Source organism: Neoarius graeffei, chromosome 22, assembly GCF_027579695.1.
Source record: "Neoarius graeffei isolate fNeoGra1 chromosome 22, fNeoGra1.pri, whole genome shotgun sequence".
Lineage (NCBI taxonomy): Eukaryota > Metazoa > Chordata > Actinopteri > Siluriformes > Ariidae > Neoarius > Neoarius graeffei.
Window position 1 is genome coordinate 19659353 of NC_083590.1, and position 20166 is coordinate 19679518.

At 44.5% G+C, this 20166-nt stretch overlaps 1 protein-coding gene across 1 annotated transcript in view; it reads right to left on the reverse strand.

Annotated features, from left to right (window-relative positions):
• The window catches only part of smad10a (SMAD family member 10a), a 45985-nt gene that overhangs the window by 4790 nt on the left and 21029 nt on the right, over window positions 1-20166 (reverse strand). The window contains exons 3-10 of the mRNA XM_060904573.1: window positions 19851-20025; window positions 12483-12506; window positions 12080-12298; window positions 11775-11951; window positions 11035-11130; window positions 10869-10922; window positions 10546-10729; window positions 662-830 (exon numbers count right to left, since the gene is read on the reverse strand). Coding sequence (XP_060760556.1) covers window positions 662-830; window positions 10546-10729; window positions 10869-10922; window positions 11035-11130; window positions 11775-11951; window positions 12080-12298; window positions 12483-12506; window positions 19851-20025 — 1098 coding nt within the window. The remainder of the gene's footprint in view (window positions 1-661; window positions 831-10545; window positions 10730-10868; window positions 10923-11034; window positions 11131-11774; window positions 11952-12079; window positions 12299-12482; window positions 12507-19850; window positions 20026-20166) is intronic.

A 20166-nucleotide genomic window follows, 5' to 3' on the forward strand; every position in this document is an offset into this window, starting at 1 on the left:
AACCTAACCTGCATGTCTTTGGACTGTGGGGGAAACCGGAGCACCCGGAGGAAACCCACGCGGACACGGGGAGAACATGCAAACTCCACACAGAAAGGCCCTCGCCGGCCCCGGGGCTCGAACCCAGGACCTTCTTGCTGTGAGGCGACAGTGCTAACCACTACACCACCGTGCCGCCCTGTAATAAACATCTATTTTAAAATACCTAATGTCGCTTAGTTTAATCTCACTCACTAGTGATTAAAAATATCTCAGAAACGTCGGTGGAAAAAGATGGAAAATCTCCTGATGGGAGAATAAATAAAAGATCATCATGGTTTTTTTTAGTTATCATCTTATTACTTTTTGTCAGAAGCACAAAATAATCTGAACTGAAAACTTTCCCCGCAGTGAAAAGTTACAGCTTTACCTTAAAACACTTACCTTAAAGGTTTCCTTAGAGAAAGCCTCGTCTTCTTTTCTGTATTATTACATTATTTTCATTGTTAAAAGTTTTAATCCACTTATTGTGAAATGTTAAATTACACTGCCAGATGTTATCATTCCTCAGACTTTCTGGCTAATTAACACTTAATCCAGGCTCTGAGCAAAGACTGAATCTGATATTTATCTGCTGAATCATTTATCACCTCAGAATGAACTTGTAATAAACTCTCCTCACCTTGATGTAGGCTCCTGGGTAGATCTTGTGGACAGCATCCCCCGGTGCTCGTCCTGCCTCTCTGTCCAGGTAGTAGCTCTGAACGAAGACAGCGTGATCACTCAGACATCGCATCCACACATCGCCCTCACCTCGACACTCCAGCTGCACACCTTTACCGATGTGTAACCTGCCAGAGGACAGACGAACAAACTAAACATGGTACAGTTTACACCTAATCCCAGTGAAGGAGGTGTGGCCTCTGTGTATGTCAGTCCCAGTGAAGGAGGTGTGGCCTCTGTGTATGTCAGTCCCAGTGAAGGAGGTGTGGCCTCTGTGTATGTCAGTCCCAGTGAAGGAGGTGTGGCCTCTGTGTATGTCAGTCCCAGCGAAGGAGGTGTGGTCTCTGTGTATGTCAGTCCCAGTGAAGGAGGTGTGGCCTCTGTGTATGTCAGTCCCAATGAAGGAGGTGTGGCCTCTGTGTATGTCAGTCCCAGTGAAGGAGGTGTGGCCTCTGTGTATGTCAGTCCCAGTGAAGGAGGTGTGGCCTCTGTATATGTCAGTCCCAGTGAAGGAGGTGTGGCCTCTGTGTATGTCAGTCCCAGTGAAGGAGGTGTGGCCTCTGTGTATGTCAGTCCCAGTGAAGGAGGTGTGGCCTCTGTGTATGTCAGTCCCAATGACGGAGGTGTGGCTTCTGTATCTGTCAGTCCCAGTGAAGGAGGTGTGGCCTCTGTGTATGTCAGTCCCAGTGAAGGAGGTGTGGCCTCTGTATCTGTCAGTCCCAGTGAAGGAGGTGTAGCCTCTGTGTATGTCAGTCCCAGTGAAGGAGGTGTGGCCTCTGTGTATGTCAGTCCCAGTGAAGGAGGTGTGGCCTCTGTGTATGTCAGTCCCAGTGAAGGAGGTGTGGCCTCTGTGTATGTCAGTCCCAGTGAAGGGAGGTGTGGTCTCTGTGTATGTCAGTCCCAGTGAAGGAGGTGTGGCCTCTGTGTATGTCAGTCCCAGTGAAGGAGGTGTGGCCTCTGTGTATGTCAGTCCAAGTGAAGGAGGTGTGGCCTCTGTATCTGTCAGTCCCAGTGAAGGAGGTGTGGCCTCTGTGTATGTCAGTCCCAGTGAAGGAGGTGTGGCCTCTGTGTATGTCAGTCCCAGTGAAGGAGGTGTGGCCTCTGTGTATGTCAGTCCCAGTAAAGGAGGTGTGGCCTCTGTGTATGTCAGTCCCAGTGAAGGAGGTGTGGCCTCTGTGTATGTCAGTCCCAGTGAAGGAGGTGTGGCCTCAATATCTTTCACTCCCAGTGAAGGAGGTGTGGCCTCTATATCTGTCAGTCCCAGTGAAGGAGGTGTGGTCTCTGTGTATGTCATAGAGATGGGATTTATGGCTCTTTGATGGGATCCACATCTTTGTGATCCGTTCTTTGAAAAGAGCCGTTCAAAAGACTGGCTCATTTGGCTCTTTTTAAATATTTAGTCAGTTTTAAGAAGACAGCGTCTAAAGAAGCCAGATCCTTCTGCTTAGACAGTGACATCAATATTTCTGGACATACCTTTTATATAAAGCAACCTAGACAGTGGCGTGCACAGACATTTTGGGGGGCAAGTGCTCTGGGGGGAAAAAAAGGCACTTTTTTGCGCATGTGGAACACCTTATTATAAAAGTCTGAGATTTAACCCTCCTCTTGTGTTCATAATCATATCAAAGTTTGGGGTATTTTTCTGTAGTTCCATCTTTAAAAAGTCTGATAAAGTCTGAAAGTCTGATCTTCCCGTCACTGACTTGAGTCTCAAGACTGTTTATTCACAGATTTGCGTGAGATCATCTTAAAATTTGTAACGAAATATACACACTCAATGGGCTCAACGGAGCTCTCCTTTATTTGCATAACGGCGTGCATACTAGCATAACGTGATATTCTTAATCATGTTATAAAAACAGGTCGGAATTGATGGAGAGTGGGGTTGCCTCAATGGTTTAGGCTACATTTAAAATGTTGTTCAGTTTGTTTCTCCATATGGAAAGGGAGCAAATAAGCTGGCAAAGGCTGCCATGTGCAGTTGTTTCTGTATGCGACGGGCTACTTCACGACAAAATAATTACAGCTTGGGCTTAGAGGGCAAACAATACATTTTCACTCGATTCATGTGTTACCTGGCTGGTGGGGCAGGGGAAGAGCTGACTGACTGCCCGATGTGTTGTCTGCACTACAACAAGGCCGTGGCTTCCAGGACGCTATGCTGCTGCAACCTCACATTGAATGCATTGCACGCTTGTTCACGTGGCAAAGCAAGAGAGACAGAGGTCCGGTGTGTGTGCGGAGGGGGCACACATCGGGACATTATTTTCACACACGCTTTTAATGCCGCGGCTTTTCTAAAAGATCATGTCAACATTGGCCTCAGTAAACTGTAAAAAAAAAAAATTCAAAAGGGCACTTTTTTGGACAGAGGGCAGAGGGGCAGGTGCTTGAGCACCACCTCGTGTCTATCTGTGCACGCCACTGAACCTAGACTTATATTATTGTAACCCCTAAACGCTCATAAATAACCATTAAAAAACAATGAGGGCTTCAATGAATGTCCATGCAGAACGGCTTTTCTGTAAAAAAAAAAAGAACCCACTCAAGAACTAATGGCCCTTTTCCACTACCCTTTTTCAGCTCACTTCAGCCCGACACGGCTCGCGTTTCGACTACCTCAGAACAGCACGACTCCGCTCGCTTCAGCCCTGCTTAGCACCCAAAACTCACACGGTTTTGGAGTGGGGCTGAAGCGAGCCAAACCGAGCCGAGTGGGGCTAGGGGCGTGAGCAGACACTCCCCTGTGCACTGATTGGTGAGGAGGAGTGTCCTCACATGCCCACACACGCCCCGCGAGCACGCTGGGATCTGTAAACACCGTAAACCCGGAAGAAGAAGAATTACGAATTACGAGAATTTCTGAAGCCTTATGCGCCTCGCCTCATCTATACGCTCTTGCCAGTATCTGTTGGCGTTGTCGGTGACAACAAGCCACAGCACCAAGACCAGCAACACTAACGACTCCATGTTTATTGTTTACTATCCGGGTCGTGAGACTGCCGCTTAAAAGATCACTGATGTCACTGTTTGCGCCGCTTAACGACATCACGTGACGTCCACCCACTTTCGCTAACTCCACCCAATGTGTCCACCCACTTCCAGCCAGCACGGTTCAGCGCGGTTGTAGTCGAAATGCAACTCCAACAGCCCCACTCAGCTCGACTCAGCCCAACTCAGCACGGCACGGCTCAGCCCAACTCAGCATGGCACGGCTCAGCCCAACTTAGCACGGCACGGCTCAGCCCGACTCAGCATGGCACGGCTCAGCCCAACTTAGCACGGCACGGCTCAGCCCAACTCAGCCGCGTTTGTAGTGGAAAAGCGGCAATAGTTACCAAGAACGCAAGAATATTTTATAGAAAAACACTTGTTTTACAAAAATATTTAAGTCTGAGATACAAAATAGATACAACTACAATAAATATAACACAAGAACTAGTTATCACACAAGAACATTTTAATAGAAAAAAACAAACTTTCTATATTAAAAATATTGAAATTGTAACAAAAATAGATACAACTAAACAGTCAGATAAATAAAGTTATAACAAGAACACACAAGATTATTTTAATAGGAAAAAACAAACTATTAATGAAAAAAATATATTATTATTAGAAAAATAGATTTTTTTGGGTACACGTGAAGACAGCGTGCACAACTGGTGCCATTCCTCCCCCAACCCTCCAATTCTCCAATTAACTACTCTGAAACAGAGCCACGCAGGGTTTTTTTCTTTCTGGAGAGCGCACGTGCAAGCAGCATGACCACAACGGGCTGCGCTCTGACGACCACCTCCCACTCCCCGATGTCACATCGGTGCCTATTTGTCTGATAGCTACATTTGCATATCAGACAAATAGGCACTACTGTGCCCTCACCGTAACCTTTCCCTAACTCAGTGAAGGGAGGAGGAGTCAAGGAGGAGCTTTTTCATCTGAAACACAGTACAGAAAAAGAACGACAGAAAGAACAGCTCCCCCAGCTCGAGACTCGGTTCTCATCGTTCATGCCTAGGAGCCGTTCAAAAGAATCGGTTCGTTCGCGAACGTCACAACACTAGTATGTCAGTCCCAGTAAAGGAGGTGTGGTCTCTGTGTATGTCAGTCCCAGTGAAGGGAGGTGTGGTCTCTGTGTATGTCAGTCCCAGTGAAGGAGGTGTGGTCTCTGTGTATGTCAGTCCCAGTGAAGGAGGTGTGGTCTCTGTGTATGTCAGTCCCAGTGAAGGAGGTGTGGCCTCTGTGTATGTCAGTCCAAGTGAAGGAGGTGTGGCCTCTGTATCTGTCAGTCCCAGTGAAGGAGGTGTGGCCTCTGTATATGTCAGTCCCAGTGAAGGAGGTGTGGCCTCTGCATCTGTCAGTCCCAGTGAAGGAGGTGTGGCCTCTGTGTATGTCAGTCCCAGTGAAGGAGGTGTGGCCTCTGTGTATGTCAGTCCCAATGAAGGAGGTGTGGCTTCTGTACCTGTCAGTCCCAGTGAAGGAGGTGTGGTCTCTGTGTATGTCAGTCCCAGTGAATGAGGTGTGGCCTCTGTGTATGTCAGTCCCAGTGAAGGAGGTGTGGCCTCTGTATCTGTCAGTCCCAATGAAGGAGGTGTGGTCTCTGTATCTGTCAGTCCCAGTGAAGGAGGTGTGGCCTCTGTGTATGTCAGTCCCAGTGAAGGAGGTGTGGCCTCTGTGTATGTCAGTCCCAGTGAAGGAGGTGTGGCCTCTGTGTATGTCAGTCCCAGTGAAGGAGGTGTGGCCTCTGTATCTGTCAGTCCCAATGAAGGAGGTGTGGTCTCTGTATCTGTCAGTCCCAGTGAAGGAGGTGTGGCCTCTGTGTATGTCAGTCCCAATGAAGGAGGTGTGGTCTCTGTGTATGTCAGTCCCAGTGAAGGAGGTGTGGCCTCTGTGTATGTCAGTCCCAGTGAAGGAGGTGTGGCCTCTGTGTATGTCAGTCCCAGTGAAGGAGGTGTGGCCTCTGTGTATGTCAGTCCCAGTGAAGGAGGTGTGGCCTCTGTGTATGTCAGTCCCAGTGAAGGAGGTGTGGCCTCTGTGTATGTCAGTCCCAGTGAAGGAGGTGTGGCCTCTGTGTATGTCAGTCCCAGTGAAGGAGGTGTGGTCACTGTATCTGTCAGTCCCAGTGAAGGAGGTGTGGCCTCTGTATCTGTCAGTCCCAGTGAAGGAGGTGTGGCCTCTGTGTATGTCAGTCCCAGTGAAGGAGGTGTGGCCTCTGTGTATGTCAGTCCCAGTGAAGGAGGTGCGGTCGCTGTATCTGTCAGTCCCAGTGAAGGAGGTGTGGTCTCTGTATCTGTCAGTCCCAGTGAAGGAGGTGTGGTCTCTGTATCTGTCAGTCCCAGTGAAGGAGGTGTGGTCTCTGTATCTGTCAGTCCCAGTGAAGGAGGTGTGGTCTCTGTATCTGTCAGTCCCAGTGAAGGAGGTGTGGTCTCTGTATCTGTCAGTCCCAGTGAAGGAGGTGTGGTCTCTGTATCTGTCAGTCCCAGTGAAGGAGGTGTGGCCTCTGTATCTGTCAGTCCCAGTGAAGGAGGTGTGGCCTCTGTGTATGTCAGTCCCAGTGAAGGAGGTGTGGCCTCTGTGTATGTCAGTCCCAGTGAAGGAGGTGCGGTCGCTGTATCTGTCAGTCCCAGTGAAGGAGGTGCGGTCTCTGTATCTGTCAGTCCCAGTGAAGGAGGTGTGGTCTCTGTATCTGTCAGTCCCAGTGAAGGAGGTGTGGTCTCTGTATCTGTCAGTCCCAGTGAAGGAGGTGTGGTCTCTGTATCTGTCAGTCCCAGTGAAGGAGGTGTGGTCTCTGTGTATGTCAGTCCATAGATATACATAGAAGACTAGATTCCTCACTGCGTATTCCAGAACGTCCGCACAGGGCGGCCATCTTACCACAGACAAGCTTTTCCACAGAATTTGCAGTAAACTGAGGTAAGACCATTGAGGTGCTTAAATGTTTATACTCTTATCTCGCTGAAATTTTGACGTATATACAAATGGTTTGATTTCTTAAAACATTATTAATGTGGTTGTAATTCTGGGTGCTTGAACATGCTAAAATCGTACCTTTTCTCTTCAAAAACGACTTACTGCAGCTTTTAGTCAAAGTTCTGTTTCATGGCTAGCTCGTAGCACCAAGTAATTTTACATGGAAGGTCATGAGATAATATTTTCAATAACTGAAGTTGCACTTGCACATGGTTTTCATTTTCGGGTTGGTTAATTGAAAACACTGGTTGTGTCCCTATTATTTAAGCTTAGACTCCACCACATTGCCAAGATGACAACCCTTTCCTTCCAGAACAACAGCATGAGACAGAAGCACAACAAAGCAGTACTGTTTAAAGGGCATTAGCCAAATATACAGTATAAAAATTTTCAAGGGGTATGAAGACTTACGCAAGCACAGCCCAGCACTCACATTATGATTTACAGGAAATCAAAGTACTGACTTTGATGACAAGATGATGTGTGTGTCTGTGTGTTTTAATTGTAGATGTTTATATCAGTATGTTTAGTTTTATTTTAACTGCACCAGGGGCGATTCTAGCATCTGATCTTTGGGGGTGCTTAGCCCCCAGAGCTGACAGAGGCACCTGACTTGAACGACAGTGTTTCCACATTTATTCCGCATTTAGACTAGACTTAACTAGACAAGAAGACTAGACTAGACAAGACTAGACTTATGCAATGTTTTAACAGAAGCTGACCCAATAAACTATGATATCTACACATTTACAACCACTGACACAAATATTTACGTTATATTTTTAACTAAACAAGACCTACTACTGCATTTGTAATGTTGGAGCTATTCATTTTGAACAGTGGTAATTGTTAATTAATGTGTTATTGTGTATTGTGTAATAAGTGTGTATTATTATGATTTTACATTAGTTTACATTAGTAAACGCTATGTTACATTAAATAAAATTGACTAACACACGGTGGTCTAGCACCGTAGCACTTGTACAGCTCTGCACAAAAGTATCTCGATATGGATGGTAAATGTCGTTTTTATCATTCTGTTCATAGACCAGGGAACATCAATATTGCATTATGCATATTATTGTGTTGTGTTTAACAATTGTAACTCCAGTCCGTACCTTCACATCTCGCTATGCCAGTAATACTCAGGTGCTACTTTGAGTTCCTCATCGGCGTGGAATCCAGTTAAAAAAACACCATGTCGTAACAAGCACTCGCACGGACAGGCAACCCAATCAGAGGGGACGCAAGGGGGGGGGAGGTATTTTACTGCTCATAGAACTATCACCTAACAGGTGAATTCAAGAACACACACACGCCCGCGCACACATTCATTGCGCAGTGCGTGAGGGCACTTATTTCTGAAAATTACTTCCAAAAGCAGTGTTTTTGAGGGTGCTGAGCTAGGGGGTGCTGAGCTCGTTTTTGGGGGTGCTTGAGCACCCCCAAAAATAGGCTAAACACGCCCCTGAACTGCACATTGGAGCCTAGTCAAATGAAATTTCAATCTTCTGTGCTATTGACTTTGACATGATAATCAGCTTTGAATGTTCTTTTTGTAAATGTAAAGATATCTTTTTATCCTTGGAAGTATAACCACGTGATTAATTAAATGCTTTTTTTTTGTCACAAACTACCGTGAGTCGCTGTCACTGTTTTATACTATTACTTACTCGAGCAGTGCATTTATTATGCTATGATGCGAGTTTACATTTGTTATTATGCTATGATGCGAGTTTACATTTGTTATTATGCTATGATGCGAGTTTACATTTGTTATTATGCTATGATGTGAGTTTACATTTGTTATTATGCTATGCTGTGAGTGCATTAGGTTTTTGAGGTGGATGAAGTATTTCTGAAGTTTCAGAAGTGAGTAAGCTGTTTATTTAACTTTAGCTTCCCCTACGGCCCTATCACATGTAAAAATATTTTCACTAAAAACTGGAAATAAATTGTATGGTTATTTGTCCTAAGGCCGCAGTTATCCATAAGTATGCAGTGTTAGGCTTCTCACAGCATAGGAATTTCAGCATGTATTTTTTTAAAAACATAAAATGATTATTCATCATTAATATCATAAATACATACTTCCGTTTTTTTTTATTTTTTATATAATAAACCAAACCGTTTGAATATCGATTGAAATTTGAGGAAGTTACGGTCATCTGAAAAGTACATATCGCTACCAACACAATGTAATGGGTAATCCAGCTGTCTGAGGTAAGATGGCCGCCATGTGCGGACGTTCGACTTCATTGACGGGCAACGGGGACGAGGCATCTAGTCTTCTATGTAAATCTATGTGTCAGTCCCAGCGAAAGAGGTGTGGCCTCTGTATCTGTCAGTCCCAGTGAAGGAGGTGTGGCCTCTGTATCTGTCAGTCCCAGTGAAGGAGGTGTGGTCTCTGTATCTGTCAGTCCCAGTGAAGGAGGTGTGGCCTCTGTATCTGTCAGTCTCAGTGAAGGAGGTGTGGCCTCTGTGTATGTCAGTCCCAGTGAAGGAGGTGTGGCCTCTGTGTATGTCAGTCCCAGTGAAGGAGGTGTGGCCTCTGTATCTGTCAGTCCCAGTGAAGGAGGTGTGGCCTCTGTATCTGTCAGTCCCAGTGAAGGAGGTGTGGCCTCTGTATCTGTCAGTCCCAGTGAAGGAGGTGTAGCCTCTGTGTATGTCAGTCCCAGTGAAGGAGGTGTGGTCTCTGTGTATGTCAGTCCCAGTGAAGGAGGTGTAGCCTCTGTGTATGTCAGTCCCAGTGAAGGAGGTGTGGCCTCTGTGTATGTCAGTCCCAGTGAAGGAGGTGTAGCCTCTGTGTATGTCAGTCCCAGTGAAGGAGGTGTAGCCTCTGTGTATGTCAGTCCCAGTGAAGGAGGTGTGGTCTCTGTGTATGTCAGTCCCAGTGAAGGAGGTGTGGTCTCTGTATCTCAGTCCCAGTGAAGGAGGTGTGGCCTCTGTGTATGTCAGTCCCAGTGAAGGAGGTGTGGCCTCTGTGTATGTCAGTCCCAGTGAAGGAGGTGTGGCCTCTGTATCTGTCAGTCCCAGTGAAGGAGGTGTGGCCTCTGTATCTGCCAGTCCCAGTGAAGGAGGTGTGGCCTCTGTATCTGTCAGTCCCAGTGAAGGAGGTGTAGCCTCTGTGTATGTCAGTCCCAGTGAAGGAGGTGTGGTCTCTGTATCTCAGTCCCAGTGAAGGAGGTGTGGCCTCTGTATCTGCCAGTCCCAGTGAAGGAGGTGTGGCCTCTGTATCTGTCAGTCCCAGTGAAGGAGGTGTAGCCTCTGTGTATGTCAGTCCCAGTGAAGGAGGTGTGGTCTCTGTATCTCAGTCCCAGTGAAGGAGGTGTGGCCTCTGTATCTGTCAGTCCCAGTGAAGGAGGTGTGGCCTCTGTATCTGTCGGTCCCAGTGAAGGAGGTGTGGTCTCTGTATCTGTCAGTCCCAGTGAAGGAGGTGTGGCCTCTGTATCTGTCGGTCCCAGTGAAGGAGGTGTGGCCTCTGTATCTGTCAGTCCCAGTGAAGGAGGTGTGGTCTCTGTATCTGTCAGTCCCAGTGAAGGAGGTGTGGCCTCTGTATCTGTCGGTCCCAGTGAAGGAGGTGTGGCCTCTGTATCTGTCAGTCCCAGTGAAGGAGGTGTGGCCTCTGTATCTGTCAATCCCAGTGAAGGAGGTGTGGTCTCTGTATCTGTCAGTCCCAGTGAAGGAGGTGTGGCCTCTGTATCTGTCAGTCCCAGTGAAGGAGGTGTGGCCTCTGTATCTGTCAGTCCCAGTGAAGGTGTGGCCTCTGTGTACTGTATGTTAGTCCCAGTGAAGGAGGTGTGGCCTCTGCATCTGTCAGTTCTAGTGAAGGAGGTGTGGCCTCTGTTTGTCTGTGTGTGTGGTACACACCTGGCCCTTTCACTGGCCTCAGTACGGTGAACGTTACTGAGCTGCCCGAGACAGAAACGATCTCCTCCAGATGGATCCACGTAGCCATCCACCGTCACCACGGGACAACTGGACAGCACCTTAAACATTTCACCAACCTGAACATCCATCTCAAAATACGAAATGGAGCACCAGAACTCCGGCCCTGTGAAGCCACACAATCATTGAGAGAGAGAGAGAGACAGAGAGAGAGATAGTAAAGGAAAAATACTTACATCTGTAAGTACGTCTGTTATTCTGAATTAAATATCTAGTCATTATAAACAGAGATATAAAAAAAGTACCTGGATGGTTGGACACCGGTGGAGGGAATGATGATGAACTGTGATGCTGAGACCCTGAATATCAATAACACACACAAGGCTGTACTGTTAGTTCCTGGAAGTCAAGTACAGTTAAGATTGGGATCAATCCAAGCTCTCTTGGATCTTTTTATTTTTTATTCCTTACAGTAGTGAGGGTGGTGGAGAGGGGGCTGGTGGGTGCGGCTGCTCTGTTGGCGTCCTATAGGAGTGTAAGAGGCCGTGCTGCTGCCTGTCCAAGTGGCTGAAACATTTGAGACAGAACAACAACGACAGGACAGGTAAGATTTGTAAATCGTGAAATAGCGGCATGGTGGTCCAGGGTGTACCTCGCCTCTCACACAATGTCCGCTGGGAGTGTTATCTGGTTTGCCAGAATTTTCTGGCTTTTCCCAGAACACCACACATATAAATGTCCCAGAAACCGTCCAAGTTACAAATGAAGTCTCTACTAAACACACAATCAGATGATTTAACCAGGAATTGGACCACAGAGGTGGTTGTAAATAGTGTTTACTGCCCCGAAGGTCATGAATGCTGTCCTGAAAGCATAATTTCACATTATAAATCATCATAATACTGTTTCATAAGCCATCATTGTTGATATTTGGTTTCACTGCCTTGTGTTTGACCTTGTAAACAGGATCTGTGCCAGATTTGGGTCAGATATTAAAAACTAAAAAGCTTCAGCCCAGAAAAACAATGTGCATTGTTAACCTGGGATATAAATCTGTTCTGGCACACGTCTATAAAAGGGATCGGTTACGGATACTGGGCTGTTGAGTAAAAAGACGCCAGGCCAGATCTGTTATGTGGATTTAGAGCTGATACAGCGATATGCTTGGCTGTAATCTGATGCAGTGAACACGGTTGATAACAAAGCCTTACTGTGAAAGGAGCCCTGCGCCTGTGTGTGTTTGGAGCCGTTGTAGCCGTTCTGAGTGGGCGGGGCTTGAGGGGGCGTAGAAGGAGGAGGAGTCGGGGTCATGACCTGAGCCTGAGGGGATGCGATCTGCAGGAGACCCTCACCGTGACCACTCTGCATGGACATCATCGAGCCAGATGCTAGACAGAGACAGAGGATACAAGATACAGTGCAACCACACTGACTGCATAAAGTACCAGAACTTTTAGAGTCACAGTATTCGAGATTTCGCAGTTGTATACATTTTGTTACACGCTCAAGATCTTACCGGTTGGGGAAATGGGCATACTGGGGTAGAGGTTGGCAGGAGGAGGGCATCGTGCTGCTTCAGGGGGCATCTGTAAAGGTGGCAGTGGTGCAGGGTAATGCTCCGGTGCAGGGAGCTTCATCGCCCCCTGGTGGTCTGACTGTGGAGGCAAACCAGGAGGAACGTCCATCTGAACGCAGTCGTGGGTGTATTCCTCTTTAATCAGCCTGCCGGAGGGAGCTGTGGTGCAGGGAGGCCATGATGATGAGGAACAAAGAAAAGCAATCATTTCTGTTAAATAAAACGTCAAAGGCCCTCTGACAATGAAATAAATATAAACGGGAATTAACGCACTGTGTGTGAAATATGTTCAATAAGCACTACGATTCTATTATGAGTACAAATATTAATGATATTGACTCACCTGTGTTCTGCAGGCTGAGGCCAACTAGTGATAAAGAGAGAGTAAGAGAGAGAGAGAGGAACTATGAGAAATCTGCATCATGAATCATAGATTAGACCACTGGAGTGGAGCGTAACACAAAGATGAAACCCACAATTTTTGTTTTTGATATTTCTGCATTATTAGCTCAATAAAAATTTAAAAAATAGTCTCAATTAGGCTGTACCTCATATCGGCCACTGTTGTTATGTGTGAGTTTGAAATCCGATCACTCCTGTAGGAGGAGTAGCGATTTTTGTGAAATTGCACATAACCCCTCTGTAGCCACATCCATAGCAGGTGGCGCCACCTGGTGAACAATTCTTGTTGGAATGTCTTTAGAGTCTTTTGGGTGAGTTTCAGTGAAAACATCCTAGCAGTTTACAAAGAGTAGTGTTTGGTGTGACGAGTCACCTAATAATTTCAGACACCCATAAAACGTTAAATACGACAGGTGGCGCCACCGTCTTGACAACTTTTATACACACCAACCTGGGGAACGTTCCATAGCAGTTTGATCAAAACCTGATCACTCCTACAGGAGGAGTAGCGATTTTTGTGAAGTTGCATGTGACCCCTCCGTAGCCTCATCCATGGTAGGTGGCGCCACCTGGTGAACAACTCTTGTTGGAATATGTCTTTACAGTCTTTTGGGTGAGTTTCAATGAAAACGTTCCAGCAGTTTACGAAGAGTAACGTTTAATGTGATGAGTCACACAAAAATTTTAGACAGCCATAAAATTGTAAATATGACTGGTGGCATCACCGTCTTGACAACTTTTATGCGCACCCACCTGGGGAACACTGTATGCAAGTTTGATCAAAATCCAATCAATCCTGTAGGAGAAGTAGCGATTTTTGTCAATTGTGGACGAGCGACAGACGACACGTGATCGCACTGACTTATCCGGCCTGGCCTGCGGCGGATGAGTTAAAAATGCACCACTATGGAGAAAATCAGTCAAAACTGTTCACATTCAGTGTTTAAATCCTCTCAAAGCTACTTCATATAATGAATACAGTATAACATTGGATATTTGATTTACAAGCTTTAAATTATATCATGCTGTTGGGTTCTCACTTGCCGTGTTGTAGACTTGCACAGAAATTGAATGGTCACCTGTCACCATCACCTGCTAGTGTGAACGCAGAGACATACAGTTCTGTGCAAAAGTCTTAGGCACATGTAAAGAAATGCTGTCGACCAAAAATGGCTTAAAAAAATAATGAAATTAGATGTTTCAACATTAAAAAAAATACTATAAACAGTAATCGGTAAGCCATAATAAATGAAACAAAGTCTATATTTGGTGTGAGACCGATTATTGACTTTGCTTTAAAAAAACATTGCAGTCTCAGGCCCAGTGAGTGCAGTTTTATGCGGAAATGAGCTGTAGGTTTTACTGAACGTCTTCCAGAACCAGCCACAGTTCTTCTGGACACTTTGACTGTCACACTCACTTCTTCTTAAAGCTAGCCTGCCTTTCAGATTTTTCAAGTGTAGGTCATAAAAAGAATTTTCCCCGACACCCAATTATTTTTGTTTAGTGGACCGAAAGCTACTGAATGCAAATCACAGACTTCCAATTTTAGAGCCACATGGCCCTAAATTCTCCGCTATTTTTTCCTGCTTCACCATGATCCAATACAAGATATACTGTACGTCATGCATCATGTGGTGGGCTTTCCCCGTTCGTGCAAGGCACTATGGGATACAAATTTAAAACAGGAGAGAAAAATGGAGGACGTGAGTGTGCGAATGAAAAGTGAAAGACCGACTACAGTAACGGAAAGCGAGAAGAAATGTATGTTATTTACCAGCTGGGAGGTCCGTATCATGAAATACCGTGACCGAGGTCTTGAAAGTACTGACCGAGGTCACGGTATTTCACCATACGGACCGACTTTAAGCTGGTAAATAATATATATATATTTTTTCTTTACCAAATTCTAACAGAAAACGAGAGCGCTCAAAAGGGAAAACCGAGCCGAGCTGCCATTTTGAATCCTCATTCACGGCTGTAATGCAAATGGCTTCCTCCTCGGTATACAAGTGCACTTCCATGACAGGAAAAAAAATTACATTTTGCCGCCTATGTAGTCCCCTATTTATACAAATAGGAGTCATTCAGGATTCAGCCATGTTTTGCTCGGCGTTAGCAACAGTTACAGGTTTTTAGCTTTCTCCTGAAATTATTCTTTAAGTTCGTTTCTTAAGACAAGGATTTTTTAAGATGTTACCTTGTTGTTGACAGTTTCAGCGATAAACTTCCGCCTTCTTCAAAACAGTCACCAGATGTCGAGTGGTGACGTGCCTTATCAGCTGATGTTACTCTATGGAGGCGTGAACGTCCCGCCCAATTTGACAGGTAGTCCACGCCTCCTGCTGTCAGGTCGCTCCTCCAGGACTGCGCTCCAGGTGCGCGACAGCGCATACGCTCCCTCATCCCGGTTCATAGTCCTCTGCGCCCGCTTGCGTATCTCCACTGCCTCTAAAATCCACCGCTGGTATCTATTTTCTTCAGCGCAAATGACTCTGGCCTCTTCCCAATTCATTATATGATTTTGAATAGTTAGACATAATGAACTTTCACTACATATTTCTCCTGAAATGTTTTCTTTTATTTCTTCTTCCTCAGGGTAGTAAAACTCGCTTTCGCTGTGAACACTGTCGTTATCGCTATCCATGCTGTAAAATTAATGCTATTCTCCCGAGAAATGCTGCTAAAATTTAAGATTTTTGATAATCTTATAAATAAATCTTATAAAAAAAAGATAAATCTTGACAAAAAATTATACTATATTTGTTGTTGTTGTGAACGAGCGAGTCGCCAGAGGTCCGTAACTGGGGTCCGTAACCGGGGTCTGTAATTGGGGTCCGTACCATAGGATACGGACCCGCTCGCCAGCCAATCAGAGCACAGGATTTGGACCGCAAAAGAAATAAAAGAAGTTATGTTATATACGAAGGAAAGGAAACGCAGGGCCAAACTAATAAATATCGGCGCTCAGCGAGCACCTCGGTGTGATCAGCTGTTCGTTTAGCGACAGAATGATGGAACTGTCAGCGCACGCTCAAAGGTAAACCTGCGCATGCACACACGGACTTTCTCTGTCTGCTTGAATGCACGAAGCGAGCGATTTCATGCACATTATTTGCTTTAATCCCCTCAAATTAAATAACTTCCCAGCCACGGAATGGCCTAATATTTTGTGAGATATTACAGAAATAAACATATACATCACAACGACCACATTTCAGAGGGAACTAAATTTCACTGATTTTATGAAATCGAAAGGCCGTCTAGCTTTAATTTTGCACCAAATCCCAGCAGCTTTCATTAGGTTTTCTTTTTTAATCTGAAAAGTGCTCTCTTATGGAATATGCTGCTCAGATACAAACTTTTTTTTTCTCTGTAACATTTAATTTTGTGCTGGAAAACGAAACAAATGTTTGTAACTCTAAAATGTTTTTGTAATATTTTGACTTGATAATGTAGAAATCATAAAATAGAAATCTATAAAGAAGTTTGTATGAAAAAAAAACAGGTATGCAGTGGTGCTTGAAAGTTTGTGAACCCTTTAGAATTTTCTATATTTCTGCATAAATATGGCCTAAAACATCATCAGATTTTCACACAAGTCCTAAAAGTAGATAAAGAGAACCCAGTTAAACAAATGAGACAAAAATATTATACTTGGTCATTTATTTATTGAGGAAAATGATCCAATATTACATATCTGTCAGTGGCAAAAGTATGTGAACCTTCGCTTTCAGTATCTGGTGTGACCCCCTTGTGCAGCAATAACTGCAACTAAACGTTTGCGGTAACTGTTGATCAGTCCTGCACACCGGCTTGGAGGAATTTTAGCCCATTCCTCCGTACAGAACAGCTTCAACTCTGGGATGTTGGTGGGTTTCCTCACATGAACTGCTCGCTTCAGGTCCTTCCACAACATTTCCATTGGATTAAGGTCAGGACTTTGACTTGGCCATTCCAAAACATTAACTTTATTCTTCTTTAACCATTCTTTGGTAGAATGACTTGTGTGCTTAGGGTCGTTGTCTTGCTGCATGACCCACCTTCTCTTGAGATTCAGTTCATGGACAGATGTCCTGACATTTTCCTTTAGAATTCGCTGGTATAATTCAGAATTCATTGTTCCATCAATGATGGCAAGCCGTCCTGGCCCAGATGCAGCAAAACAGGCCCAAACCATGATACTACCACCACCATGTTTCACAGATGGGATAAGGTTCTTATGCTGGAATGCAGTGTTTTCCTTTCTCCAAACATAACACTTCTCATTTAAACCAAAAAGTTCTATTTTGGTCTCATCCGTCCACAAAACATTTTTCCAATAGCCTTCTGGCTTGTCCACATGATCTTTAGCAAACTGCAGACGAGTAGCAGTGTTCTTTTTGGAGAGCAGTGGCTTTCTCCTTGCAGCCATGTGTTCAGTGTTCTCCTGATGGTGGACTCATGAACATTACCATTAGCCAATGTGAGAGAGGCCTTCAGTTGCTTAGAAGTTACCCTGGGGTCCTTTGTGACCTCACTGACTATTACACGCCTTGCTCTTGGAGTGATCTTTGTTGGTCGGCCACTCCTGGGGAGGGTAACAATGGTCTTGAGTTTCCTCCATTTGTACACAATCTGTCTGACTGTGGATTGGTGGAGTCCAAACTCTTTAGACATGGTTTTGTAACCTTTTCCAGCCTGATGAGCATCAACAGACTTTGATAGATCCCTGTTCTTTAAATAAAACAGGGTGCCCACTCACACCTGATTGTGATTGAAAAAGTGATTCACACCTGATTGAAAACACCTGACTCTAACTTCACCTTCAATTTAACTGCTAATCCTAGAGATTCACATACTTTTGCCACTCACAGATATGTCATATTGGATTATTTTCCTCAATAAATACAGTGGTGCTTGAAAGTTTGTGAACCCTTTAGAATTTTCTATATTTCTGCATAAATATGACCTAAAACATCATCGGATTTTCACACAAGTCCTAAAAGTAGAGAAAGAGAACCCAGTTAAACAAATGAGACAGAAATATTATACTTGCTCGTTTATTTATTGAAGAAAATGATCCAATATTACATATCTGTGAGTGGCAAAAGTATGTGAACCTTTGCTTTCAGTATCTGGTGTGACCCCCTTGTGCAGCAATAACTGCAACTAAACGTTTGCGGTAACTGTTGATCAGTCCTGCACACCGGCTTGGAGGAATTTTAGCCCATTCCTCCGTACAGAACAGCTTCAACTCTGGGATGTTGGTGGGTTTCCTCACATGAACTGCTCGCTTCAGGTCCTTCCACAACATTTTGATTGGATTAAAGTCAGGACTTTGACTTGGCCATTCCAAAACATTAACTTTATTCTTCTTTAACCATTCTTTGGTAGAACGGCTTGTGTGCTCAGGGCCGTTGTCTTGCTGCATGGCCCACCTTCTCTTGAGATTCAGTTCATGGACAGATGTCCTGACATTTTCCTTTAGAATTCACTGGTATAATTCAGAATTCATTGTTCCATCAATGATGGCAAGCCGTCCTGGCCCAGATGCAGCAAAACAGGCCCAAACCATGATACTACCACCACCATGTTTCACAGATGGGATAAGGTTCTTATGCTGGAATGCAGTGTTTTCCTTTCTCCAAACATAACGCTTCTCATTTAAATCAAAAATTCTATTTTGGTCTCATCCGTCCACAAAACATTTGTCCAATAGCCTTCTGGCTTGTCCACATGATCTTTAACAGACTGTAGACAAGCAGAAATGTTCTTTTTGGAGAGCAGTGGCTTTCTCCTTGCAGCCCTGCCATGCACACCATTGTTGTTCAGTGTTCTCCTGATGGTGGACTCATGAACATTAACATTAGCCAATGTGAGAGAGGCCTTCAGTTGCTTAGAAGTTACCCTGGGGTCCTTTGTGACCTCGCCGACTATTAGACGCCTTGCTCTTGGAGTGATCTTTGTTGGTCGCCCACTCCTGGGGAGGGTAACAATGGTCTTGAGTTTCCTCCATTTGTACACAATCTGTCTGACTGTGGATTGGTGGAGTCCAAACTCTTTAGAGATGGTTTTGTAATGTTTTCCAGCCTGATGAGCATCAGCAACACTTTTTCTGAGGTCCTCAGAAATCTCCTTTGTTCGTGCCATGATACACTTCCACAAACATGTGTTGTGAAGATCAGACTTTGATAGATCCCTGTTCTTTAAAGAAAACAGGGTGCCCACTCACACCTGATTGTCATCCCATTGATTGAAAACACCTGACTCTAATTTCACCTTCAAATTAACTGCTAATCCTAGAGATTCACATACTTTTGCCACTCACAGATATGTAATATTGGATCATTTTCCTCAATAAATAAATGACCAAGTATAATATTTTGGTCTCATTTGTTTAACTGGGTTCTCTTTATCTACTTTTAGGACTTGTGTGAAAATCTGATGATGTTGAAATACAGAAAATTCTGAAAGGTTCACAAACTTTCAAGCACCACTGTATATGGATACACCTTCACTCAAAATATAATAAGCTTCTGTGCATACATAGAAAAGTTGTCAATTTAGAGAAAAGTTTAATTAACTGTTTCTGGTATAACTTTTTTCATTCTCCTTTTTTTTCTTTGCTTCTTGTATTTACTGACTCTTTTCTCATTAATTAATTTTGTCACATATTTGACGAATCAGCTGTCTCCATTCTTTTCTCCTTTCTACGTTTGATTTCCCTTAATCGGGTACGTCGTCACATTTCAGGGCACTTTTACACATATCTTTATATCCAAGTTCAGGACGTCCAACTGGACATGTTCCTTGGGACAATTCACCATATAAGAGGGATTTAACTGGTCTTTCGTTATCCATTCTGAACATGTGGCCTCGCCAGCACAAGCGTGTTCTAACTGTTAATGCTTCATAACTCCAAGTTAATTCTTGTACTATAACAGCACCTCGTAAAGTGTCTTATTCCTCTTATACCATGATTACGTTTTTAATTCCCTCACCAGTCAAACATTTTCTCATGTTTGACTCACACACACTGGAGACTCCTTCAAAAATGTTCAATAAACATCTCGAAACTTCACTATGTCAGCAATTACAGACCTGGAGCATCCGTCATACAAATCGTTGCTATAGAAACGTATTAGAACGAGTGCATGAATATAAACCTGTGACTTGTGTTGGAGCCTGAACTCCTGTCAGAGTTGCTGTTATAGAAAACTTCTGACCAATCAGAATTGAGGATTTAACAGAAATCCAGTGTATTTTTTTTAAAAAAAGTTTGTTTTGGTATATTGGACAAAAGGTTGGTGAAAACCCAAAAACTCACCGATGCCGGGAGAGACAACTCTCTCGTAGTGATACGGATTCACACACACGTTGTCGTACTTTAGGTCGAAGGCAAACTGGCAGAACTTGACGTGCTTCAGCTCGTTTTTGTGAAGGTCCGGCCAGCGCCATAGACGAGCGTAGATCACGTGGGGGAAACCTTTACGTCCGGCCACCTACACACACACACACACACACGCACACTGTTCATCACTGATGCATCACTAAAATCACAAATTTATGATCTCATTCATTCAAAATTTATCATTAGCATTCCCAGGATCCACCAAAACTCTGATTTTGTGGGCACTGAACAT